General features: G+C 60.5%; 2 protein-coding genes across 2 annotated transcripts; both read left to right on the forward strand.

The window, feature by feature from the left end:
• Nucleotides 1-1,456: 1,456 nt before the first annotated feature.
• On the forward strand, nucleotides 1,457-16,430 carry VAV1 (vav guanine nucleotide exchange factor 1). Its single transcript, XM_062598358.1, has 27 exons — nucleotides 1,457-1,660; nucleotides 3,479-3,595; nucleotides 3,675-3,733; nucleotides 4,001-4,066; nucleotides 4,571-4,679; nucleotides 4,767-4,862; nucleotides 5,452-5,520; nucleotides 6,060-6,166; nucleotides 7,834-7,930; nucleotides 8,437-8,532; nucleotides 8,849-8,917; nucleotides 9,522-9,608; nucleotides 10,045-10,130; nucleotides 10,715-10,847; nucleotides 10,957-11,066; nucleotides 11,153-11,254; nucleotides 11,903-12,000; nucleotides 12,366-12,385; nucleotides 12,516-12,561; nucleotides 12,822-12,958; nucleotides 13,485-13,550; nucleotides 13,750-13,781; nucleotides 14,491-14,607; nucleotides 14,726-14,813; nucleotides 14,946-15,060; nucleotides 15,800-15,948; nucleotides 16,085-16,430. The coding sequence occupies exons 1-27, from the start codon at nucleotides 1,457-1,459 to the stop codon at nucleotides 16,136-16,138; spliced, it is 2,529 nt and encodes an 842-aa protein (XP_062454342.1). The 3' UTR covers nucleotides 16,139-16,430.
• Nucleotides 16,431-16,550: 120 nt separating this feature from the next.
• Nucleotides 16,551-25,553, forward strand: LOC134152755 (adhesion G protein-coupled receptor E3-like). Its single transcript, XM_062598352.1, has 16 exons — nucleotides 16,551-16,584; nucleotides 18,059-18,190; nucleotides 18,274-18,390; nucleotides 19,057-19,133; nucleotides 19,679-19,783; nucleotides 19,992-20,160; nucleotides 20,242-20,361; nucleotides 20,442-20,614; nucleotides 21,087-21,256; nucleotides 21,342-21,531; nucleotides 22,214-22,449; nucleotides 22,692-22,758; nucleotides 23,084-23,175; nucleotides 23,737-23,905; nucleotides 24,095-24,190; nucleotides 25,521-25,553. Exons 1-16 carry the CDS (start codon nucleotides 16,551-16,553, stop codon nucleotides 25,551-25,553), a joined length of 1,980 nt encoding a protein of 659 aa, XP_062454336.1.
• The last annotated feature ends 682 nt before the right edge of the window (nucleotides 25,554-26,235 follow it).

The raw sequence follows: 26,235 nt of genomic DNA on the forward strand, positions 1-26,235 counted from the left end.
AAGGGAAGAGGTGGGGCCTGGGGGGCGCCTGAGGAAGGGGGGCGGGGCCACACAGGGGGTAGAGGCAGGGGGAGGGGCTAAGCTTGGGGGAGGGGGCGTGGCCTGAGGTGGGGAGTCCCCGAGGGCCTCTAGGGACTGCGCTGGCCCCACCGAAGCCACCCAAGGGGGGGGGGGGGCGGCGATTCGGGGCAAAACACCCCCCAGTTTGGGAGCAACAGGTGGGTCAGAAGGGGCGGGAGCAGCCCGGACGCCTGGGTCCCCTCCCAAGCCCCGCGAAGGCCCAGACGCCGTCGCACCCCAGGGACGTCCCCGCGGCGTCGCCCCTTCCCGGACGCCCGTGGCCCTGCGGGAGGGACTCCAGCATCCGGGTCCGCTCTACCCACAAGGCCCCGGCGGCAGCAGGCGGCTCCTCTGCGGGCGCGGGCGCAGGCGCAGCGCCGCGGGGACCCGGCTTCCGGCCCCGCGCGGAGCGCCAGGGCCCGCTGCTGACGGAAGGCCCAACGGTGATTGCGGCGCCCAGATTCGGGCGTCCCACAGGGACTCAACGTCCCACCGGTCCCCGGACTCGGCCGCTCCAGGAGGACCCGACCTCCTAACATTCCCTGGACTCAGGCACTCCAGGAGGACCCACCATCCCAACGCTCCCTGGTCTCGGCTGCTCCAGGAGGACCCACCATCCCAACGCTCCCTGGTCTCAGCTGCTCCAGGAGGACCCACCATCCCAACGCTCCCTGGTCTCGGCTGCTCCAGGAGGACCCACCATCCCAACGCTCCCTGCTCTCGGCTGCTCCAGGAGGACCCACCATCCCAACGCTCCCTGGTCTCGGCTGCTCCAGGAGGACCCACCATCCCAACGCTCCCTGGTCTCAGCTGCTCCAGGAGGACCCACCATCCCAACGCTCCCTGCTCTCAGCTGCTCCAGGAGGACCCACCATCCCAACGCTCCCTGCTCTCGGCTGCTCCAGGAGGACCCACCATCCCAACGCTCCCTGCTCTCAGCTGCTCCAGAAGGACCCACCATCCCAACGCTCCCTGGTCTCGGCCACTCCAGAAGGACCTGCCGTCCCACCACAGCCTGGATACGACCACTCCAAGAGGACTGGACATCCCACTGCCTCTGGATTCAATCATTCCGGGAAGACCCACCATCCCACTGTTCCCCAGACTTGGCCACTCTGGGAGGACCCAACGTCTCACCTTGTTCCAGACTCAGTCACTCCAGGACCACTGTCCACTTGGTCCCTAGACTCAACCGCTCCAGGAGGACCTGCCATCCTGCCACAGACCAAACTTGACCACTCCAGGAGGAACCTCCATCCCATCACACCCTGGACTCAGCCACTCCCAGAGCACCCACCACCCCACCGCTCCCTGGACTTGACCACCCCAGGAAGACCTGCCGTCCCATCGCACCCCAGACTCGGCCACACCACGGGGACCCACTGCCCTGGAGGCCATGGAGACCTGGCGCCAGTGCACCCACTGGCTGGTGGCCGCCCGGGTGCTGCCCCCGGGCCACCGGGCCAACAGCCCTGGGGGGCGAGTGTCAGACCTGGCGCAGGCGCTACGCGATGGTGTCCTGCTCTGCCACCTCCTCAACACGTTGCTGCCCCACGCTGTGCACCCCCGTGACATCAACCCTCGGCCCCAGATGTCCCAGGTGGGGGCGACGGTGGCAAGAGTCCCTGGGTGGGGGGTGGATGGTGGGGGAACTGCCCCAGGGAAGGGCATTGAAGGGAGTTATTGCCCCAGGGAAGAGTATCTGCCCCAGGGAAGGGGTATTGCAGGGCGTTAGTGCTACAGGGAGGGGTAACAGGGGGGTATTTGCCCCAGGGAAGAGGCATGTGAGGAGTTATTGCCCCAGGGTGGGGTACTGGGGGGTCACATCCCAAGGGCCATAGGGGGTTAATGCCAGGGGGTGCAATAGAGGTAACTTCACCAAGGTGGGGCAACACCTTGGGGGAGTTACAGGGGTAACTGCCCCGAGCTGTTGCCCGTGGAGGGGGCAGTGGCACCAATGGGGTTAACAGGAAGGAGGGGGAGGGGCTGTGGCGCTGCTGAGGGAGAGGAAACAGGATAGGGGAGGACCCAGGCGTCCGGGGCCTCTCCAGATCTAGCTGTCAGCCCATGGAGCCAGGGGACTCAGGCGTTCGGGAGCCTGACCCCTGGCCTTGGGGAGGCTGGGGACACTGGCTGGGGACACAGGGACAGGGGGGCTGCAGTGCTGAAGGATGTGCTTGTGGCACTGGGCACGGTGCTGGTGCCGGTGGTGCTGCTGACCCAGGTGATGGTGATGATGATGGTGACAATGGAGCTGCTGGTGCTGACAATGATGGTGACTGTGATGATGATGGTGGCAGTTCTGGTGCTGGTGACAGACACAATGGTGGCAATAACAATGATGGCAATGACAATGGTGGTACCAGGGATGATGAGGTGACGGTGACAATGGTGGTGATGGTGACAGTGATGATGGTCACAATGGTAACAGTGACAGTGGTAGTGATGATGGGGATGACGATGATGATAATGGTGACAACCAGGGTGCCAGTGCTGGTGATGGTGGTGGTGACGATGGCGCTGTGAATTATCAACAATGCTGATATCAGCGCTGATGGTGGTGATGGTGACAATGGTGGTACCAGTAATGACTGGAGTGCCAGTAATGATGGCGGTGACAGTGATGGTGATGGTGGCAGTGATGATGGTGGTGATGGTCTCACTGAGAGATATTGATGGTGATGGTCCATTGATGGTGACTCTGGTGGTGGCAGTGGCAGCGGCGGCAGCAGCAGAGACACTAATGGTGACATTGATGGTGGCAGTGATGGTAATATGATAGTGATGATGAAATGAGGATGACAGTGATACAATGGTGCCAGTGCCATGCTGGTGCCAGTGCCAGGCCAGTGATGATGACAATGACATGGGGGTGACAGTGGCATGCTTGTGATAGTGACATGCTGGTGACAGTGAGGTGATGGTAACAGTACTGTGCCAGGGTCATGATGGTGACATGCTAGTGATAGTATCAGTGACATTAGTGGTGGCAGTTACAGTGGTGATGATGGCGATGGTAACAGTGACATGATGGTGATGGTGCTGTGAGGGTGATGGTGATGTGATGTTGACAGTGATAGTGAGATGCCATGACAGTGACAGTAATGGTAACACGCCAGTGATGGTGCCGTGATGGTGACAGTGCTATGAGGGTGATGAGACAGTGTCATGACAGTAACAGTGTCATGGTAGTGCCATGATGGTACTGGCAAAGTGTTGATGATGGTGACGTGATGGTGCTGATGACAGTGACATGGCAGTGATGTGCCAGTGACATGATGGCGATGGTGATGTGGTGGTGACTTGATGGTGCCATGATGATGACGGTACCATGGCAGTGGTGTGGCGATGATGGTGCTGTGATGATGATGGTGATGGTGCCATGCTGGTGACATGACGGTGATGCTACCACCTGCAGTTCCTCTGCCTGAAGAACATCCGAACCTTCCTGGCTGCCTGCGCTGACAAGTTTGGACTCCGCAAGCACCAGCTCTTCGGTGCTTTCGACCTCTTTGATGTGCAGGACTTTGGCAAGGTGAGACCATCTGTCTGGGCCATGCCGCAATTCTGGGGGACACATGCCCCACCCCACCGTGACCCTTATCTATCCCAAGGTGATTGACACCCTCTCAACGCTGTCATGGACCCCCATTGCCCAGAATAAAGGCTTCACGTGAGTACAGAGGACCCAGGTATCTGGGACCCCCATTTCTCCCCCAAGGGACCCACACGTCCAGGACTCCAGTTTCCCCCAAAGGAACCCAGGTGTCCAAGCCCTGCACCCTGGAGTAAGCCAGGTGTCTGGGCTCCCCATTCCCCACTCAAGGGATGGAGGTGTCCAACCCTCAAAGGGACCCTGGTGTCCAAGCCCCCACAAGAGTCCCAGGTGTCCAAGTCCCCTGTGGAGGCACCTAAGCGTCCAAGCACCCGCTACCCGCAGGCCCTTCCCAGCCGAGGACAGCGTCGGGGACGACGACGTCTACAGTGGCCTTTCGGACCTCATCGAGTGAGTGGGGCTGGGTGGGGGCAGAGGTACTGGAGGTATCAGTGAGTACCAGGGAGTATCGGGGTTATTAGAGGGGTATCAGGGAGTATCGGGGTATTAGGGAGGTAATAGGGAGTATTGAGGGTATTAGAGGGATATGAGGGAGTATTGAGGGCTGTAAGAGGGTAACTGGGGGTAGTAGGGAGTAACTGGAGCATTAGGGGGTATTACGGGGTACCAGGAGGGATTAGAGAGGGTTGGGGGGCATTAAGGGGTCTATGGGGTTATTATGCAGCCCAGGGAGCATTGGGGGTACTTGAGTGGTACTTTGGGGTGCGGGAGGGTACGAGGGGATACACTGGGGGTATGTTGGAGTTCCAGGGGGTTATCTGGGGGTACTTCAGGGTACTATGGGGGTACTTGGGGGTATATTGATATTCCAGGAAGGGTACCGGGGGTACTCGGGATACTTTGGGGGTCCTGCCCCGGCGGTGCAGCAGTGGGGCAGGACTGGGCTTGGCACAGCGACACGGCGGAGGAGGACGACGATCTCTATGACTGCGTTGAGGCCGAAGGCGCCGATGGCGATGACATCTACGAGGACCTCATGCGGACAGAGGCCCCCGGACCCACGGTGAGTGTCCGGATGCCTGGGGTTCCCTGGATGCCTGGGTTCTTCCCGGATGCCTGGGTCCCTTGTGAGCTTGCCCTATCCCTGCAGCACAAGGCGCCCGGAGTGGACAAGAAGCTCTGCTGCCTCCAGGAGATCCGACAGACAGAGGAGAAGTACACAGAGACGCTGGAGTCCATCTGCCAGGTGGGATGGGGACATGGGGACATAGGGGAAGAGGGACAGAGAGAGGGACACAGGGACAAGGATGGAGACACAGGGATATGGGGACAGGGATGGGGACAGGGAGGTTGGTTGAGGATGGGGCAGGGATGGGGACATTGGCACTAGGAAATGGAGATGGGGACATGGGGATGGGGACATGAAGACACAGGGACAGGAATGGGGACATGGGGATGGGGTTGGGGACATGGGGACAGGACAGGGATGGAACAGCAATGGGGATGGGGACATGGAGAGGATGTAGACACACGGATGAGGACATGGAGCGGGGACATGGGATTGAGCACATGGGGATGGGGACTGAGTGTGATTGAGGACATGGGAATGGGGTCTGGGATGAGGATTTGGGGACGGGGACATGGGGATGAAATTGAGGACATGGGAATGGGGTCGGGAACATGGGGATGGAGCCCCCAGAAGCAGCCCAGAGGCCTGGGATGCAGTTTAAGGAGTCCCAGTCTGCCCCTCCAAGAGGCTTTGGAGCCTCCCAGTGTCCCACCAGTGCCCCTAGTGTACCCTCCTGGTGCTCCCAGTGACCTCTTCTTCCTCCCAGCACTTCCTGCGGCCCCTCCGGCGCTTCCTGCAGCCCCAAGACCTGGATAGCATCTTCATCAACATCGAGGTACCTCAGTCACTCCAGTGCTCCCAGTAACCTTCCAGTGCTCCCAATAACCCTCCCAGTAACTCCCATTGCTCCCAGTGACCCACAGTAGCCCCCCAGTAACACCCTAGTGCTCCCATTAACCCCCCAATGATCCCAGTTACTCCCTCGAGCTCCCCAAAATAACCCCAGTAATTCCTCCAGTGCTCCCAGTAACACCTTCTCCAATCCTGCGGAGACACCATAATGGAGGTCCCTTGGGAGGGGTCCCAATGTTCTTGGGGGTGTCCCTGTGTCCTTGGGGGATTCCAGTGTCCTGGGCATCCCAGTGCCCTTTGGTGGGAGTTGTTCTTGTGTCCCAGAGTGTCCCAGGAGGTCCCAGTGTCCTTGGGGAGGTTCTGGGGGGGTCCCCAGAGTGTCCTAGTGTCCTTGGGATGTCCCTAATGACCATTGGGTGTCCCCAATGCCCCTGGGAGGTCCCAGTCTCTGCAGCAGGGGTTCTGGTGTCCCCGGGGAGTCCCTGTAATCTGGGGGTACCAGAGTACCACCACCCTCCTCAGGACCTGCTCCAGCTGCATCGGCTCTTCCTGGCGGAGCTGCGGACGGCACTGGGGGGGGCTGGGGGAGCCCGGGGGCTGCCCCCCCTCTTCCTCGCCTATAAGGAGAGGTGAGGGGCTGTGGAGACTGGGAAGACTGGGGGAGGGGGCTGGAAGCGGGCTGGGGGAGTCCCTGAGGATCCTTAAGGTTTCTGAGGGAGTTGCTGGGAGGGTCCTGGGGGTCCATGGGGGTTCCTGGGAGTTCTCTGGCATCTCTAGGGGACCTTGAAGGTCCTTGTGGGGTCCCTGGTGTGTCCTGAGGAGTCTCTGGTGTCCCTGGGTGGGTTCCTGGTGGGGAGCCTTGGGGTATCTGAGGGGTCTCTGAGTGTCCCTGAGGGGTCCTGGGGTGGTCCTGGAGGGCACTGAGGGGTCTCTGGTTGTCCCTTGAGTTCTTGGTCCTTAAGGGGGGCCCATGGGGGGTCCTGGAGGATCCTCAGGTGTCTCTGAGGGTCCTTGTGGGGGTCCCTGGGGGTCATGAATGGTCTCTGGGTGTCTCTAGGGGCTCCTGGAGGGTTCTTGGGGGCAAGTGGGGGACTGGGAAGCAATCTGGGGTTCAGGGCAAACCCAGAACCCTTTGGGTGTCCCAGTCCCAGTCTGGGGGCTCCAGTCCCAGTTTAGGGCCCATGGTGGGTCTGGGTTGGTTTCTGATTTCAGGAGCTCATTTCGGGGTCTAGTTTCAGCCGATCTGGGCCAGTTTGGGCTGGTTGCGACTGGTTTCAGCCGATCTTGGCCCAACCCCAGTCACATTTCTGCCCATTTGGGCCAGTTTCAGATTGTTTTGGCCACTTTCTGCTGGTCCTGGCCCAAATCCAGATGTATTTCTGCCCATTTTGACCGTTTTTGGACAGGTTTGGCCCATTTAGGCTTGATTTGGCCCTTTTTGGCCAGAATTGTCTGGTTTCAGCAGGCTGCACTGTCCCAAAGCACGTTTTGGCCAGATTCAACTGATTTTAGCCAGTCTTGGCTGATTTCAGCCAGTTTTGGCCAGTCTCAGCTCATTTCCGGGCTCATTTTATCTGAATTTGGCCCATTTCACCTCGTGCAGCCTGACCCCTGAACCGTTCAGATCTGGTTTTAGCCAGTTTCAGCTGGTTGCAGGCAGTGGCAGCCCAGCCCCAGGCACATTCGGGATCTGGTTTTGACCAGTTCTGGCCAGTTGCAGCTGGTTTCAGCTGGTTTTGACCAGTTGCAGTGTGGCTCAGCCTAAGTCTGTTCGAGGGCCGGTTTTGGCCGGTTTCAGCCGGTTGCTGCCAGTTCTGGCCAGTTTGGGCTGGTTTTGACCAGTTCTGGTATGAACTGGCCCGGGCGCATCTGGGGGCTCATAGTGGCCAATTTGGGTCAGTTTGGGTCAGTTTAGGCCAGTTCTGGTGCCAATTGGCCCGTGTGCATCTACAGGCTCGTGGTGGCCAGTTTTGGCCAGTTTGGGCCAGTTCTGGTGCAAACCAGCCCGGGCGCATCTAGGGGCTCATGGTGGCCAGTTTTGGCCAGTTTGGGCCAGTTCTGGTGCAAACCAGCCCAGGCGCATCTAGGGGCTCGTGGTGGCCAGTTTGGGCCGGTTTGGGCCAGTTCTGGTGCAAACCAGCCCGGGCGCATCTAGGGGCTCGTGGTGGCCAGTTTGGGCCGGTTTGGGCCAGTTCTGGTGCAAACCAGCCCGAGCGCATCTGGGGGCTCGTGACGGCCAGTTTGGGCCGGTTTGGGCCGGTTTTGGCGCAGCCCGGCCCAGGCGTGTCTCGCGCAGGTTCCTGCTCTACGGCCACTACTGCAGCCAGGTCGAAGCTGCCTCGCGCCGCCTCGACCAGCTGGCGACCGCCACCGACCTCCGCATGAAGCTGCAGGTGGGGCCGCCCGGATGCCTGGGCCCCTGGCCCCTCCGCCGGGGTCCTCAACAGCCCCCCGGGACTCCCCGACCTCCCTGGGTCCTCCAGGAGCCATGTGGTGCCCCCTGTGACCCCTGTGACCTCCCCTATGACCCCCCATGTGCCCCCATGACCCCTGTGATCCCCCGTGACCTTCCCTGTGGCCTCTGGGCTGCTGTGATGCCCCCGTCCCTGTGACCCCATGACCTCCATTTTCCTGATCCCATGCGTCCCCCATGACCCCTGTGACCCCTATGCGGCCCCTGCCCCCCCCCATGGCCCCTGTGGCACTCCCCCCACAACTCCTGTGACTGCTCCATGACCCCTGTACCCCCTGTGACCTCCATGATACCTGTCCTCCCTTGACCCTCGTGACCCATATGACCCCAATCCTGTGGTGGCCCTTGGGATCCCATGCTCTTCATGACCCCCTGTCACCCTCATGACCTGCATGACCTTTGTGACCCTTGTGACCGCCCCCCCAGGAGTGCTCCCAGCGGGCCAACAACGGGCGCTTCTCGCTGCGGGACCTGCTCATGGTGCCAATGCAGCGGGTGCTCAAGTACCACCTGCTGCTCCAGGTGCGCCGGATGCCTGAGTCCCTTCGGGGGCAGGGGGGGACAGACACCTGGGTCCTTCAGGGAGGGGGTTCCCAGACACTTTGGGTCCTCACTCAGGTAGGGATGGGGGGGTCCAGATGGCTCAGTCCTGTCCCAGGTGAGGATAGGGGTTCCCAGACACCTGGGTCCTGTTCCAGGTAGAGATGGGAGTTCTCAGGTGCCTAGGTCCTCTCCTAGGCAGGTGTAGGGGGCCTGGATACCTGGGTCATGTGGGTCCCAGGTGGGGGTAGGGGTTCCTAGATGCCTGGGTCCCCAAGCCCAGACCTGGTTCTGGCAGGAGCTGGTGAAGCACACGCCGGAGCCTACTGAGAGGGAGAGCCTGCGAGTCGCGTTGGATGCCATGAGGGTAGGGGCCTGGGGGTTCAGAGCGGGTCCTGGGGCTCCTGAGGAGGTCCTGGAGCTCCTGGGAGGTCATGATGAGGGTCCTGTAGAGGTCCTGGGGGGTCCTGAAGGGGTCTTAGGGAGTCTTGGAGGGGGCTGTGGGAGGCAGGAAGTTCTAGGGGTGGTTCTTAGGGTCCTGGATTGACCTGCAGGGATCTTGGGGGACTGGAGGGGTCCTGGGGAGTCCTGGAGGGTTTCTGGGAGTCCTGGGAGGTCATAGGAGGGATCCTCCTGGGAGGGGTCTTGGGGGTCCTGGAGTGATCTTGGGGGTCCTGGGGGTCCTATGAGTTTGTGGGGTCATCTTGGGAGTCCTAGAGGGGTCTTGGGGGCCTTGGAGGGCCTTGTGGTGTCAGGGGCATTCTGAGGGGTTCCTGGGGGTCCTAGGTGATCATGGTGGATCATGGGGAATCCTGGGGAGGTCCAGGGATCTTGGAGGGATTAGGTGGGTCCTTGGAGGTGCTGGGAGGTGGGAGAGTCCTGGGTGTGTTCAGGGGTCCCTGGGGGAGGGGTTGGGGGCTCCTGTGGGGTCCTGGGATTTGGGGGTCCCTGGCCCACAGCTGCTTCTGCAGGACCTGGCGCAGTGCGTGAACGAGGTGAAACGCGACAACGAGACGCTGAAGCAGATCACGAACTTCCAGCTCAGCATCGAGAACATGGTACTGCCCAGCCCCCCCCCCAGCCTCCCTCCTTCCCTCCATCCTTCCGTCCCTCCATCCATCCCTCCTTCCATCCCTCCATCCCTCCTTCCATCCCTCCATCCCTCCTTCAGGCCCTCCATCTCCTATGCGTGTCCCTCTCCTTGTCCCCTCATCTGGCAGTGACATTACTCTGGCCCCATGTACCCCAGATCCCTCCATGTCCCTCCATGTCCCCTCCATATCACCCCACTGTGTCCCCATCCCCCAATGCCCCCGTGTCCCTGTCCCCCCAAATCCCTCCATGTCTCCACGTCCCTCCATCCCCCAGTGTTCCCCATTTCCCCCCATGCCCTTCCTTGTCCCCCTGTCCCTGTGCCTCTCAGTGTTCCCCATATCCCCCCATGCCATCCTATGTTCCTGTGTCCGCGTGGCCCTGCTGACGCTCCCGGCACAGCCCCAGTCGCTGGCCCAGTTTGGGCGCCCCAAGATCGATGGAGAGCTGAAGGTTTCCAGCACTGAACGGCGAACCAAGGCTGACAGGTAGCACCTGGATGGGACACGGGGATGTGGGGACACCTATGGGGAAATGGGGACACCCATGGGATAATGAGCCCATGGGGACACCTGCAGGGACACGGGGATGTGAAAACACTTGTGGAGGCATAGGGACTCCCATGGGGACACCCCCAAGAACATGGGGACATAGGGATACCAAAGGGGACACCGTGAGATGAGGACACCCAGGGGGATGTGGGAACACCTGTGGGGACGTGGGGATACCTGTGGGGACATGGAAACAGCTGTGGGGACATAGGAACAACTATGAGGACACCTGCAGGGATGTGGGGACAGTCGTGGGGACACCCATGGGGCCACAGGCACATGGGGACAACCATGTGGATATGAGGATCAACATGGGGGCACAGGGATACAGGAAGGGGACAAAGATGGAGACCAGGTCAAGGACAGGGCCAGGGATGGGGACAGAAGGCCAAGAACACAGGTCCAGTGTGGGCATGGGGAAGGGGACAAGGCAGGGCACTTGCCAGAGCTGTGGTTTGGACATGCTGGGGATGTTGGGTAGCCTTGGGGGACGCCAGACCATGTTCCCATTCCCGTGCCAGATATGGGTTCCTGCTGGACAAGGCCCTCATCATCTGCAAGCGCCGGGGGGACTCATTCGAGGCAAAGGACATTGTGGACCTGCACAGCCACCAGCTGCGAGATGGTGGGCTGGGCCCCCGCGATGGCAAGAAGGTACAAATTCCATGGACCCAGGCATCCAGGCCAGCCCAGCAGACCCGATGGCCAGGGGACCCAGGTGTCTGAGCCCCCAGTGACCAATGGTGTGCGGCTGTGCCCACAGTGGACCCACACCTTCCTGCTGATCGACACAGCTGGGCTGCAGGGCTACGAGCTCTTCTTCAAGACCCACGAGCTCAAGAAGAAGTGGATGGAGCAGTTTGAGATGGCCCTGTAGGTCCCCAGCTTGGGCATGGGGTGGGATTTGCCCCACGCTGTGTGCTGTACAGCCCCCATCAGACCGTCCCATCTCTCACCAGCTCCAACATCTTCCCCGAGCATGCCCTGGCCGATGGGCATGAGTTCCAGATGTTCTCCTTTGAGGATACCACATCCTGCAAGGCCTGCCAGATGTTGCTGCGGTAGGGCCCTGCCAACTGGCCTGGGGCAGTGGGGGAGGAAACGGGGTGAGGAGGGGTCAGAATACCCTCAGAAAAGAGTTTCAGGGGTCTCTGGCATGGTTGGGAGGCCAAGGTGGGTCGAGGACTTGGTGGGCCAAGGAATGGGTGGGTTGAGGCCCTGGTGGGTCAAGGCCTGGATGGGTCAAGTGATGAACGGGCTGACGATGGGTGCACCAAACTCTGGGTGGGCCAAGGGACAGACTGCAGCCCGGGTGGGCTGAACTGGGTAGGTAAAGGCCAAGGTGGGCCAAGGGCTGGTGGTTCAAGCCTTGAGTGAGCAGAGGAATGGGTTGGTCAAGGCCAAGTTGGCTGATGGATGGGTGAAGGCCCAGGTGGGTTGAGGGTGGTGAGCCAAGCCCTGGGTGGTCCAAGGGACAGGTTGTGGCCTGAATGGGCAAAGGTCAAGGTTGACTGAGGCCAAGGTGGGCTGAGGGCTAGTGGGTCAAGCCCTAGGTGGGCTGAAGAATGGGTCAAGAACTGGTCAAGCCTTGAGTGCACTGAGGCCTAGGTGGAGGCCCAGGTGGACCAAGGGCAGGTGGGTCAGGGCAAGCACAAGCATGGTGGGTCAGGGGGCACCCCATGCCCTGACTTGGCCCTGGGGCCCCCCAGGGGCACCTTCTACCAGGGCTATCGGTGCACCCGGTGCCGGGCCCCGGCCCACAAGGAGTGTCTGGGACGCGTGGGGCCCTGCGGCAAGAGCGGCCATGGTGAGCAGGGCATTGTGGGATAGGGGGTGCGGCCAGGGGAGCAGGGAATTATGGAATAGGGGGCTGGGATGTCCTTGGCTGAGGAGGAGCAGGGCATTGGGAGATCCCTGTGGCCGAGGTGGTGCAGGGCATTATGGGATATGGCATGGCCGTGGCAGAGCCAGGCACTATGGGATACCCTTGGCCAAGGCAGAGCATGGCATTGTGGGATACCTCATGGCCATGGCAAAGCAGAGCATTATGGGATACCCTTGGCTGTTCTGGCTAACAACCTCAAGATGGGCTTCATTAGGGCCAAGTGTTAATCAGGGCCAAATTAATTAAGTAGCCCCCTTCTAACAAGCTTTTCCTTTTCTCTACACCAGATTCAGCTGCAGCCAGAAAGGTAACAGTGAAACGGGTCAAAACAGGCTAAAATGCTCTAAATTCCCCTCTTCCCCCCGCCCCCCCCCCCACCCTGGGCGGCAGGTTGCTGCCTCCTCAGGAGGGTTTATCAGCCTCTTGCTCTTCCCCAGAACAAGCTGCAGCGGCCAGGCCTGGAGAAGAAACGAGGTGACCTAGGTGAGTTGGGGGGCCTGGGTGTCTGGGTTCATGGGTGCCCAGGGTGGTGTGGTAGGTCCTGGACACAAGTGTCCATGGGTTCCTGGAGCGGGGTGGTGGTTCCCAGACACCTGGGTCTGTTGGCACCTGGGGTGGGTTGGGGGATCCTGGATGCCAGGGTCCATGGGGCCCAGGGTGGGGTGGGGAGATCCTGTTCCCAAGGAAGAATGATTGTGGTGGTAAGATCTCTGACCCAGATGCCTGGGACCCTTCCTCTGCAGGGCTGCCCAAGATGGAGGTGAGCCAGCCCTATAGCGGCATCCCACCGCCGCCAGGGAACGTGGGGCCCTCCTTGCGCCTCAGTCCTGGGGACATCGTGGAGGTGATGAAGGCAGAGGTCGAGCAGCTCTGGTGGCAGGTAGAGACTGTTGTGGTGAGCATGGACCACCATGGTGGGGATGGATCCCTGGGGCTATGCTGGACTGGACCTTCATGATGGGGACCTCCCTGATCCCCATGGCCATTCCAGATTGGGCTCCTATAACCAGGACATCCCAGACTCCTGGGCCATGCCAGACTGGACCCCTGTGATGGGGTCATCCTGGACCACCACGGCCATGCTGGATTGGGCCCCCATGATGGGAACATCCTGGACCCCCATAGCCATGCCAGAGTTGCCTTCCATGATGGGGACATCCTTGATCCCTGTGGCCATGCCAGACTGGGCCCCCATGATGGGGACCTCCTGGGCCCCTGTAGCCATGCTAGATCAGATCCCACAATGGGGGCAGTCCAACCTTCCCACAGCCATGCCAGACTCCGGTAGTGGGGTTGGGCCAGTCTCCTCCAGCCATGAGGCTGTGTGGACCTGCCAATCCCCTGGGAGCAGCAGTGCGGGAGGACATGGTGCTGGCCCCCATGCTGCCATGGTGCTTCATCCCCAGGGCAGGAACACGGCCACCAATGAGGCCGGCTGGTTCCCCTGTTCAGCTGTCCGGCCCTACGTCTGTGTGAGTAGCAACCCTGTGCTGGGGGGTGGACCCCAAAATGCCCTGGGGGGAGGATATCGCATCCTGCTGGAGGGGCTTGGAGATCATGGGGGGATGTCCCTGGGTCACAGGGAGGATATGGAGGGAGGTCCCGGAGTGGGGGGACATCCTGTGTCCCCCCTCCCACTCTGATCCTCCAGCTCTGTTTCTCACTCCCCAGACGCCGCTCCCGGATCTTTCCGTCTACCTCTGGTCAGTGCTGGGGCCCCAAATCCTCCCCCAGGGTTGCCCCATCCTTCCTGGGGGGCCCCAAATTCTCTCCTGGCTTTCCCCATCCCTCCTGGCGTCTTCCCATCCTTCCAGAAGCCCTCTAAATCCTTCTCTAGGTCCCCAACATCCCTTGTGGGGTCTTGCCATAGGTCCTGGGACCCACCAAATCCTCTCCAGGATCTTCCCATCCTTCTTGGAGCCCCCTAAATCCTCTCTTAGATCCTGCCATGCCTCCTGGAGTCCCTCTGGTCCCTCTTGTGGGCCCCCGAAATCCCTACCCAGGTTCATCTCATCCTTCCCAGGTTTACTTCATAGTGTTCCTGGAACCCCCAAGTCATCCCCTGGGGTCTGCCCTCCTTCCTGTGGTCCCCCCAATCCTCCTCTGTGTTCCCCAACCCTCTGTGGGGCCCCCCTGCCACTCTTGGAGCCCCTCCTAAATTCCCTCCTGGGTTTGCCCTATAGACTGTCAAGCTCTCCCATTCCACCTGGGGTTGCTCTCAGGCCCCTTCAGATCCTCCCCTAGGGTCTCATCATCCCTCATGTGGCCACCCAGATCCTACCCTGGGGTCATCCCACAGCTCCCATTATCCCTCAAATTCTCCCATGGGGTCTCCTTCTCTCTGAGGCCTCCCAAAATCCCTCCCCTGCCTGGGCTGGGGTGTGGCTCAGGCCCCCACCCCATGCCTACCAGGTATGCAGGCCCCATGGAGCGTGGGGAGGCTGAGCAGCTGCTGATGCCCCGCTCAGACGGCACCTTCCTGGTGCGGCAACGGGTGAAGGACGCCGGCGAGTTTGCCATCAGTATCAAGTAATGCCCATGGGGACTGGAGGGAGATGTCCCTGGGCCTGAACTGGGGCAACTGGGGACAGGGAGGGATGCCAGAGGGAGGACGGACGAGCCTGAGCACCTGGTATTGCGTGCCCAGGTATCGTGCGGAGATCAAACACTTCAAGGTCATGACAGCAGAGGGGCTGTACCGTGTCACTGAGAAGAAGGCCTTCAAGGGGCTGGTGGTGAGCATGAAGCCCCTTTTCCCTCACCTGCCCTAGCAAGCCCGGGCACCTACATCCCTGTAGGAGGAACTCCCCAGCCTGGGCTGGGGCTGCCAGCAACCCTGGTGCCTCCCCTCCCTACTTCATCTCCAGGAGCTGGTGGAGTTTTACCAGCGCAACTCGCTCAAGGACTGCTTCAAAGCCCTCGACACAACCCTGCAGTTCCCCTTCAAGGAGCCCGAACACCGGGTCAGCCCCCGGCCACCTGGTAGGGCCCACAGGGGTTGCAGTGAGATCCCCATAACGGTGGTGGTGGGGCAGATGTGGTGGCTTCATTTCTTGTCTCAATATGCCCTTGAGTTTGGGGGAGCTAAATGGGATAAATGACCAAGAGGGGTGGTCAAGAGTTGGGCCACAGCGGACAAGCAGCAAAGGAGACCGTCAAGAGACGAATCACAGAATCAAATGGCCGAGGGGGACTGGCTGAGGTGGGACAGTCAAGGGATAGCTCAAGAGGAATGGTAGAGAGCAATGGACTAAGGGGATCAGCTGCGGAGCAGGTCAAGGAGAATGAATTGGCCAAGGGAGGACAGCCAAAGGGGCAGCTGAGAGTTGGGTCAAGGGGGAACAGCCATGGTATGATCTGAGAGGGCAGATCTGGGGTAATGGGGCTGAGGGGGATGGCCAAGGGGAGAGTCAAGAGATGGGGGGGACAATAGTGATGGTCAAGGGGAACGGCCAAGGTACAAGCCAAGAGAGCTAGGCCAACGGGAGCAGTTGAGGGTGATGGCCAGGGGATGGTTCAAGGAAGCAGCTGAGGAGATGGCCTGAGAAGACCAACCAAGGGCTGGGTTGAGAGGAAGAGCCATGGGACAGGGCTGAGGACGATGGGTGGAGGGGAAGGGCCAAGCGGCCTGGCCATGGTTTATTGGGTCTAGGACGGGCTGAGGGATCAGCCCTGGGGACTCAGTTGTCCTCCTCCATCCCATCCCGCTCCACCACCGCAGGCGCTATGCGCTACTTCGGCTCGGCCAAGGTCCGCTACGACTTCAGCGCCCGGGACCGCACGGAGCTGACGCTCAAGGAGGGAGACGTCATCCGCATCCTGAGCAAGAAGGGCCACCCGGGCTGGTGGAAAGGGGAGATCTACGGGCGGGTAGGGGCCGCCGGGACCCCCTCCCACCTTCTCCTCCGCACGCGTGTGGGCCCCAGCCCGCGCGCGTGCGGCCTCCTCCTAACGTGTCCCCACGTCCTTTCTATCCCACCCCACCCCATCCCACCTCTTTGCCCAGGTCGGCTGGTTTCCGTCGAACTACGTGGAGGAGGATTACTCGGAGTATTGCTGACCTCCAGCCAGCGTCACCCCCCTCCCAGACCCCGAGGACCATGTGTGTCCCACCCCACCAAGGCCATCAGGGGCTGGACATGGTGGAGACCATCCCCTCCTCCCTCATTAATTTATAACCCCCACCCCACAATAAATCCTCCTCCTGCCCAGGAGGGGCAATAAATGAGGACGAGGGAAGAGGCTGCGGGTCGGTCGGCGTTTTCCGGTGACACGGCTGGAGGCCAAACCGCAAGGGCGCGGTCAGAGCCGGCCGGCCCCAGCGTTACGTGAGACGAGCCGCCCCAGGCCTCAGCCCCAGAGAGCGCGGGGGGCGGGGGGGTGGAAGCAGGCACCACTTCCCCCTCCGGTTCCCAGCATCTCTGCATGCTGCCGGTGGGGAGGGGAGGGTGGATTCAAGGGGGTGTCGCGCCATGGGGCGGCGAGGGCTCGCCGGCTGCCTCGCGGGTGAGTCGCAAACCAGGGTCGGGAGCGAAGGGGGAAACTGAGGCACAGTGAGGGGGCAGCGGCAACAGTGGTGGGGGGAGCTGCTGCTGCAACACGGCGGAAACAGGTTGCACAGTTGGGCAATAAGCACCCCAAAACGGTCATGTCTTGTGCTGTCCCCCCTTCCACTCCCAGCGGTGATGGCACGGGTCTGCAGCGCTGGGGCCACCTGCCCCCCATGGAGTGGGGGGCGCTGAGCCTGAATTGGGGGGGGGGGATTTCAGCCCCAACAGACGGGTCTGAGCCTCGATTTGGGGGATTTCAGCCCCCCCATGCTGGGGGGGGGGCGGTTGTATGTCCAAGCTTTGGTGGAGAACGGGGAGGTTGAGCTTCCAGCAAGGAGGACTGGAGCTCCTGGGGAATGGGCTTGAGGCCAAAGAGGGTTGTGAGCCCCTATGGGGTGGGCGGGGATTGAACCTCAGGGGGCTACTTTGAGCTGTATGGGGGGGTCAAGCCAAGTGCCCCCCACCCACAAACACTGGGTTCAACGCCCACTCGGACCACCCACCCTTCCTGGGCAGGTCTGTGCTGCCTCGTGAGCTGCCTGTGCACAACTCGGACTCCAGCCGGCTGTAGGTCAGGTGAGACTTTGGGAGGGGTGATGAGGTTTGGGGTGGCTTGGAGTGGTCCAGGGGTTATCGAGGTGGGTCTAGGGGAGGATTTTTTTGGGGGGGTTAGGGGGTTCTGAGTCAACTTGGTGCTTTGGGAGGGTGGAGGACTTGGGGTGGGCTTCTGGGTGGCTCTTTGTTGGGTTTGAGGTGGGCTTGGGAGTTTGGAGGGGATTTGGGTGGGTTTAGAGGTTTCTGGGTGGGTTTTGGGCAGCACTCTGGTGGGTTAGGGTTGAATTTGTGTGAGTGTGGGCATTTTTGAAGTGGGTTGGTGGTTTTGGGACAGGTGCTGGGTCGCTTTGGGTGGATTTGGAGAAGGTCTGGGTGGATTTGGAGGTTTCTGGGTGGGTTTTGGTTGGATTTTGGGTGAGTTTGTGGGGTTTGGGGGCAGGTTCTCGTTCGATTTGGGGGCTTGGGGTGGTTTGGGGGTGGATTTTGGTTGGGATTGGGGGTGGTTGGCTGGCATTTGGCTGGATTTCAGGTGGCTTTGGTGGTTTTGCATAGCTGCTGGCTGGATTTTGGATGGCTTTGGCTGGGATTGGGGTATTTTGGTGGGGCATAGCTGGATTTTGGGTGGGTATGAGAGGTTTGCATGGGTTTTGGGTGGGCTTTGGCTGGATTTCCAGTAGGTTTGGGGGTCTGTCTGGGTTCCAGGTGGATTTGGGGTAGGTTCAGGGGGCGTTTGGGTGGACTTCAGCTGGCTTTCGGATGAATTTAACAACTTGGGGGCAGATTTGGGGATCTGGGGTGGGAGGTCGGCCTCCTGCAGTAGGGCTCAGCCCCACGGCGATGTCCCCCCCCACACACACACACACATGCCCCGGCAGAGCCCTGTGGAGAAGGCGAGGTCTGTGCCGGGAGCACCTGCTGCGTGGGGGAACCGGGTCGTGGCTTCTCCTGCCGCTGCGGCCATGGTTTCATCGCGGTGCCTTTCAACGGCTCCTTCTACACCTGCTACGGTAAGGCTCACTGTTTCGGGGTGGTTTCTGGCATTTTGGGGGATTTTGAGGGGGAGGGTTGCTCAACGCCTGCTGCCTTGCAGACGTGGACGAATGTGCGATCGTCCCGGGGCCCTGCGGTCCCAACGCCACCTGCATCAACGAGCCCGGCTCCTACTCCTGCATCTGCCCACCAGGCTACAGCGGTCCCAGCTGTGGAGGTAACAGCCGGATCCGGCATTGCGCCAGGGCAGGATGCGGCCCGCCCCCCCCCCCCACCCCATAACCACCATTCCAAGCCCCCAGTGCAATGCAGGATCTGCCTCCACCCTGGTGCAGGATCCAGCTCCAGTACCAGCCCCCAGGACCCCGGTTTGGTGCGGGATTCAGCTCCTATCTCCAATGGGGTGCAGGTCCAGGTTCCCCAGCCCCGGTGTGGTGCAGGATCTGGCCTCAAGTCCCCCACCATGGGGTGGAGGATCCAGCCCCTGGCCCCACATTCCCCAGAGGGTGCAGGATGCAGCCTCATGTCCCCAGTGGGGTGCAGGACGCAGCCCTATGGCCCCAGTTCAAAGCAAGATCTGGTACTGTGTCCCCAGTCTTCAGTGGGGTGCAGGATCTGACCTTTTCTCTCCCCCAGCCCCATATCCCAGGCCCTGGTGGGTTGCAGGATCCCAGTCCCCACCCCGATCCCCAATTCAGTGCAGGATCCAGCCCTAAGTTCAGTGCCAGATCCAGCCTCCAAGCCCTGACCCTCAGTTCAGTGCAGGATCTGGCCCCGGGGCTTCCCCATACCGCAGCGCAGTGCAGGATCCGGCCCCACCGCCCCAGGCACGGTGCAGGGTCCAGCCCTGGCATGCTGAGCTCTCCCACCCCACACCTTCCAGAGCGGATTTTCGTCTGCGAATACCGAACACGGCAGAATGAGGCCCTCCAGAGGCGCTGCAGGCGCTTGGCCCCGGGGGTACGCGGGCCTTGCGGGAACAGAGCACTTTGGGTGGGAAAGGGCCTGTTTGGGGCAAAATTGGGCCTGCTTTGGGCATTGGGAGTAGTGAGGACCCATTCTGGGTGCAGAGGGCGCATTTGGGGTGGAAAAGGCCCATTCATGGTGCAGAGGATGTGTTTTGGGTGGGAAAAGGGGTGTTTTAGGTGAGGAGAGCATTCTTGGAGGGGCTAAGAGTCTGGTTTGGGGTGGAAAAGGGCCCATTCAGGGTGCAGAGAGTACGTTTTAGGTGGAAAAAAGGGTGTTCGCGATATGGAGAGCACTCTTCGGGGGGGGGGAGAGCCTGTTTGGGGTAGAAAAGGGGCTGTTTTGGGTGGGGAAGGCACCCTGGTGCAGCGAAGGCTCGTTTGGGGTAGAAAAGGGCCCATTTGTGGCACAGAGGCGGCATTTGGGGCGGGAAGCCCATTTTGGGTGGAAAAGGGCCCATTTGGGGGCAGCAAGGGTCCATTCGGTGCAAAAAGGGTGGGTTTTGGGGCCGCCTACCCGAGCGGAGCCGGCACCGGCAGGACGACCTGAGCAACTTGTGCCGCGTGCTCAACGCAACGGCCCAGCAGCTGCAGGCGGCCTGCGGCAGCGGCGCTGGTGACCACGAGGGTGACATCAAGCTGCAGGTCAGTGCCGGTGTCCCCCTTCCACACACCCCCCCACGCGTGCGCGTGCACCCACCCCGTGCATCCCCAACGCACGTGCGAGCGTCCCCCAACGCGTGTGCACGTGTCCCCTCCGTGCATCCCCCACCGCACGTGCCCCGACGCACGCGCAGGCATCCGCCCCGCGCGTCCCCTCGTGCCTCCCACGCGCGTCCCTCCGCCACCCCAGGAGACCCTCGCCCCGCTCTTCAACGTGACGGCCCAGCTGCAGAGCCAGCACCGCCCCGAGGCCGTCGCCGCGGCCCAGCTGCTGCTGCACACCGCCGAGGTGCTCGTCCTGCAAGACGCCGTGCGCAGAGGCCGGGCCCGGCCCCAGTCCTTCACCATGGACACCTTGAGTAGGTGGCACGCCGGCAGGCTGCCCCTCGCGCCCCGTGCAAAGGCCCCACAGCGCCCTCTGAGCCCCCGTCTCGCCGCAGGCGCCATGACCCAGCTGGTCACCGACGGCTGCCCCTTGGCCGGCCACGTCGTGGAGCTGACGGTCAGCAACAACTCCATGAGCATCCACTGCCATGCGGTGCTCACCGACGTCAAGAAAGGTGAGGTTCACCCGCGGTGCCACCAAAAGCAGTAAATCGTGGCCACCACTCGGCTTAACGCCCTCACCGCTCTTCTGGAGGCACCGGCGCCGTGGCCTTCATCACCTACAGCGAGCTGGAGACGGTGCTCAGCGTCAGCAGCGCCGAGGAGGGGACGCCGCCAGGACGCCTCAACTCCCACGTGGTCAGCTGCACCGTGGGCAAGCCTGTGAACTTCTCCGAACCCTTCAACTTCACCCTGTGGCACAAGACGGTAGGTGCCAGCGCCACCGAAATGCCAGCGCGGAGGTGCCGTGGCACCGCTGAATCCATTGCTCCGTACGTGAACGGCTCGCGGTAGTGTTTTTGGTACCAGGGATGGTCCGGCCACCACAGTGGGCTTTGCAATAGCCATGGGAAACGCTGCTGAATCCACCGCTCTGTGCGTGAGCTGCTTGCAGTAGCATTTTTGATACCAGGAGGGTCCAAGCGTGGCAGCGGGTTTTGCAAAGGGCACGGGAAATGCTGCCAAATTTATTGCTCCGTGCACGAACCTTTTGCAGCAGCGTTTTCAGCACTGAGGAGGGTCCGAACACGGCGGCGCATTTTGCAAACGCTGCGGAAAACGCCGCTGAATCCGTCGCTCTGCGCACGAGCCACTGGCAGGGGCGTTTTCAGCACCGGGGTGGGGAGCGCAAGCACGGCAGCAAGTTTTGCAACAGCCCAGGCGCACGTGTCCTTCGCAGGAGCAGCGCAAGGATGAGGAGGCGCGCTGCGTGTCCTGGCAGTCGGCGGGCGCCCGCTGGTCGGAGCAGGGCTGCAAGCGCCTGGCGGGGAACCGGCTCTACACCACCTGCAGCTGCTGGCATCTCTCCAGCTTTGCCATCCTCATGGCAGTCACCGACGTCGAGGTAGGGTCCTCCCTGGCGTGGCAGCGTTTTCCGAGCCAGCGGCCACGAGAAGCCAGCTGCCGGCTGACGCGGTGCCACGTTGCAGGAGAGCTTCGCCCTGAAATTGGTCACCTACGTGGGGCTGTCGCTCTCAGTGTTCTGCCTCTTCCTCGCCATCCTCACCTTCCTCCTGTGCCGCTCCCTCTGGAACGTGAGCGTCGCCCTCCACCTGCAGCTCAGTATCTGCCTCTTCGTGGCTGACATCCTCTTCCTCACGGCCACGGACCACATCAGGAATCAGGTACAGGGCTCCCCGGGATGGTCCCAGGGGCTCCCTGGCCTGAACCAGTGGAAGCTACAGGGAAAAGGGACCTGAGGCCGAAGGCGTCCAGTTCTGGACACTGCCCTGGGATCTTCACCAGCCCCTCTGCTGAGGGTCCCTGCTCTCTCCAGGACAGTTCTGGGCACATTATGGGATATCTGGGGTTGGCGGGATGTCTAGAGGTCTCCAGTCCAACCCCAACTCAATGTGAGTCCAAACACATGAGGTTCCTCAGGGCCATGGGGTCCCTTCTCTCTCTGGGTTGGTTCAAGGCATGAGATTATCAGGTAGCTGGGGCTGGAGGGACGTTTGGAGGTCTCTAGTCCAACTCCAACTCAATGTGGGTCCAAACACATGAGGTTTCTGAGGGCTTTGGGCACCCTTCTCTCTCCAGGTGGGTGTGGAGCACCACACTATGAGATATCCAGGGTTGGAGGGACATTTTGGGATTTCTGCTCCAACCCCTAATCAACACGGGTCCAACTACACGAGTTTCCCCAAGTCCACATCTGGGCACATACCCAACTGCTCCATGGGCTGGAGATGCCACCACTTCTCTGGGCAGCTACATGGGGATGCTGGGGGCCCCCAGGACCCTTGCTGAGGCAGGTCTCTCCGGGAGACCATGATGGCCTCCATCTCTCTCTGCTTCTCCTCTCAGCTGGCATGTGCCATCACGGCTGGCCTCCTCCACTACATCTTCCTCGCCTGCTTCACCTGGATGTTCCTGGAGGGCTTGCACCTCTTCCTCACCGTCAGGAATCTGCGTGTGGTCAACTACACCAGTGCCAGCCGCTTCAAGAAGAGATACATGTACCCCACGGGCTATGGTGTGCCAGCCCTGGTGGTCGCAGTCTCCCTCGCCATCAACCCCAGCGGCTACGGGACCAACAAGCAGTAAGCGTCAGCCGCAACCAACCCTCCTCCTCAGCCCACTTTTCTCTTCTCTCTCCACCCTAGGAAAGAGGGTTCAAGGTGCCATGGGTGGGGGCCTCTTTCCCAGCACTCCTTTCCTCAGGGTATTTGCAAATGCAAATATGGCCACGCCTGAGCAGGGAGCGGGCCCTCTTTCTCACGCCACCATTACACAGTTGGTGTTTTATTTTTCTTCTCCTTTTTTTTTTCTTCTCGCCTTTTAGCTGCTGGCTGACCACAAAGGGAGGATTTGTATGGAGCTTCATTGGCCCAGTCTGCGCCATTATCCTGGTGGGTATTTCCCTGCCTATTCCCTCGAAGTGTAGGCAGGTTGCGGCCAGTCAGAGCTAGAAAAAGAGTTAGAAAAGACCAAACTGAGATACATGTGTTCAGGAAGGCCTTAAGCTAATGTCTTACGGGACGGAGCTGCTCCATGTAGGACGTGCACCTTTGCATCAATACTACTTTTTGCGCTGTAGGCAGTAAATATCCTTTTTTTTTCCCCAAAGTGATAGATTTCAAGTGGGTATCAAGGTTCATTGGTGCCTGTCTACCAACAAGACAGCAACAGCAGCTGGAGCAGTGCCAGCCTTGCTAAGCAGCATTTTCTCCCCAGGCTAATCTGATGTTTTTCCTCACCACTCTCTGGATCCTGCGGGACAAGCTGTCCACCCTCAACAAGGATGTCTCCTCTCTCAAAAGCACGAGGTGGGTTGAGCAGATTTCGCCACTGGTATCGTTGCTGTGGACGCTCTTGCTCCAGTGAAGGGGAGAAAACATCAGTTCAGTTCAGTTTGATTCAATTCGGTGTGATTCGGTTCTGCTCAGTTCGGTTTGATTCGGTTCAGTTTGGTATGGCGTGGACTGATTTGGTTTGAGCTGGTTTGGTTCAAGTCGGTTTGACTCAGTTCAATTTGGGTCCTTATGGTTTGGTTCAGTCCAATTTGCAGTTTGATTTAGTTCAGTTTGATTCGGTTTGATTCACATCAATTTGCTCCAGTTGAATTTGGTTCAATTCAGTTCAGTTTGGTATTGAGCAGTTCGGTTGATGTCAGTTCAATTTGCTTCAATTCAGTCCAGCTTGATTTGGTTCGGTTAAGTCCAGTTTGATTCAGTTCGGCTCACATCAATTCGCTTCGGGTTGATTCGATTTGGTGCGGATCAATTCAGCGCAAGTCAGTTCGAGTCGCTCTGATTGGGTTTGGGGGCCTCGGGGGCAGGCAAAGTGCAGCAAAAGCACCACGTGGGGCTGAGCAATCGCCTCCGCAGGATGCTGACGTTCAAGGCTCTTGCCCATGTCCTCATCCTGGGCTGCACGTGGGGCGTGGGCTTGCTGCAGATGCACTCCAACGCCCTGCTTGTGGCCTTCCTCTTCACCGGCCTCAACAGCCTCCAAGGAGTCTTCATCTTTGTCGTGCACTGCCTTCTCAACCGGCAGGTATGATGCCGCGTGGGCCACTGATGTTCGGGGCAGCTGCTGTCCCCGTGGCATCGGTGGGGGGATGCCCAGTGCTACCGGGACTGTTTTGGGGCTGGTCAAAGTGGTTGGGGGTGTCCTGGGAGGGTTTGTGGGAGTCTCCTGGGGGTCAGAAGCCACCTGAGGACATGTGTGTGCACGTGGCCGCAGGTGACGGAGCAGTACCGGCAATGGCTACAGGCCCTCAGCCCCAAAGCAGAAACCACGGAGCTGACGATGACGTCGACGAACGTCACCTCCACCATGGTATGGCAACCAGCATGGATGCTTCGCTCCCCTGGGGACACCAGGAGATGCAAGGGCCACCTGGACAGCTGGGTCCCCCAGGGGTCCCAGAAAGGAGGTGGCAGGCTATGGGGTTGCCCAGGGGATGGTTGCTCAGACATCTGGGTCCTCCAGCAGCCCTGGGAGGGTGATGGGGCTGGGGATGAGCAAGAAAACCCCAAAGCCTTGTCCTCCACTGTGGCTCCCCTTGGACCTCGACACCCAACACGGCTCTGTTTGACCTCCAGGAAGCGGAAAGGCCTACAGCCCAGGGCAATGAAGGCTGTGAGTGGCAGAAATGAAGGCCAAGCACCGTGTGGGTCAATTCCCAGCCTTTCCCCAAGGAATGACCCACTTCTAGCTGCTTTCCGCGAGGACCCAGCCAGTTTCCAGCCTTCCCTGAGGAAGGATCCATTTCTAGATGTTTTCTGCATGGATCTGACCCATTTTCAGCCACTTCTCCGAGGAGGAACTTGCTTCCAGCATTGACATGAGGAGTCAATCCATTTCCAGCAGCATTTCCAGGATCTCTCCAAGGAATGAGGCATTTTCAGCTGCTTTCAGTGAATATTTGACCTGTTTCCAGCATTTCCCCAAAGAACAACCCATTCCTAGCTTCTTTCCACGGGAATCTGACCCGTTTCCAATGTTTCTCCAAGAATTTGACCCATTTTCAGCATTTCTGCAAAGAGCTGACCTGTTTCCAGCATTTCCCTGAAGGAACGACCCATTTCCAGATGCTTTCCACAAGAATTCAACCCATTTCCAGCGTTTCTTCAAGGATCCAACCTGTTTTCAGCACTTCCCCAAGGAAGGACCCATTTCCAGCTGCTTTTCTGCAAGGAGCTGATCCCTTCTTCAGCGTTTGCCCAACAATTAGACCCATTTCCAGCTGCTTCTCCAAGAATCGGACGTATTTCCAGCATTTCCGCAAAGAGCCGACCCTTTTCCAGCACTTTCCTGCGGATCCAACCGGTCTCCAGCATTTCCGTGAGGATCTGACCCATTTCTATGAGGATTTGATCCCTTTCCACCATGATTTGACTCGCTCCCAGCATTTCCGTGAGGATCCCACACGTCTCCAGCAGCCCGCGGCGTCGTGGCCCCTCACGGGGATTTTTTTTGTGCTAAAAGGAGGCAATTAAACGCACATGGCCTGTCCTGGACCCCTGGGTCCGCTCCCCCCAGCCGCCAGCCCCATGGCTTCAGCCCCATGGCTTCAGCCCCATGGCTTCCCCTAGACTCAGGCATGTGGCCCTGCCCCGGGGTGGGAGGGGCTCAGTCCACCCAAGCCCCGCCTTTCTCCCCTCAGAGCCCAATTAGCTTCCTGCCAGCCTTTGATTGATGAGCAGAATGGCGGGAATAGCAGCCAATGAGGTTGAGTGCATCTTCTCCCACCCCCCTAGTGCTAGAGAGGTGTCTGATTGGCCAGCAGCCAGAAGATGGACAGGGCTAGCTGCCTATAGTGAGGGTAGGTGGGAGCAGGGGCAGTGGCAGCCTATCGCATGTGGGGGACCACTGAGTGGCAGTGAGGACAGCCAATGGGCAGCAGGACTCCCTCACACGGGGCTGCCTGCCCTTGTGATGAAAGCCCGCCCCCAGGGCAGGGCAGGGCAGGCTACGATTGGGTGCGCGCCTCAGAGGGGCAGGGGTGGCGGCCAATGGGGCGTCGAGGAAGCGCTGCGGCACCGCTGAGGGGAGGTGGTGATGGCGGCGCCGGGGCGGTTGGTGGGGAGAACTGGGGCTGCTGCCACGTCCCTGCCCAGTGTCCCCCCCCCATCCATGGGGCCAGCCCCCCCTCATCCCACTGCTCTCAGTACTCCCCCAACCCCACATCCATGGGGCCAGCCCCCCTCCCCCATCCCAGTGCTCCCAGTACTCCCCAGCTCCCACCTCCATCCCTGGGGCCACCCTCCTGCATCCCAATGCTCCCAGTACTCCCCAGCTCCCACCTCCATCCTTGGGGCCAGCCTCCCCCATCCCAGTGCTCCCAGTACTCCCCAGCTCCCACCTCCATCCCTGGGGCC

The sequence above is a fragment of the Rhea pennata genome, chromosome 33, assembly GCF_028389875.1.
Source record: "Rhea pennata isolate bPtePen1 chromosome 33, bPtePen1.pri, whole genome shotgun sequence".
NCBI lineage: Eukaryota > Metazoa > Chordata > Aves > Rheiformes > Rheidae > Rhea > Rhea pennata.

Bases quoted from the DNA above. Each gene is read 5' to 3' on its own strand.
- VAV1 (XM_062598358.1), top strand. From the start codon at position 1,457: ATGGAGACCTGGCGCCAGTGCACCCACTGGCTGGTGGCCGCCCGGGTG. The intron at 11,255-11,902 runs GTAGGGCCCTGC...GGGGCCCCCCAG, and splicing joins GCCTGCCAGATGTTGCTGCG to GGGCACCTTCTACCAGGGCT. The intron at 14,608-14,725 runs GTAATGCCCATG...TTGCGTGCCCAG, and splicing joins GAGTTTGCCATCAGTATCAA to GTATCGTGCGGAGATCAAAC.
- LOC134152755 (XM_062598352.1), top strand. From the start codon at position 16,551: ATGGGGCGGCGAGGGCTCGCCGGCTGCCTCGCGG. The intron at 18,191-18,273 runs GTAAGGCTCACT...GCTGCCTTGCAG, and splicing joins CTCCTTCTACACCTGCTACG to ACGTGGACGAATGTGCGATC. The intron at 21,532-22,213 runs GTACAGGGCTCC...TTCTCCTCTCAG, and splicing joins CGGACCACATCAGGAATCAG to CTGGCATGTGCCATCACGGC.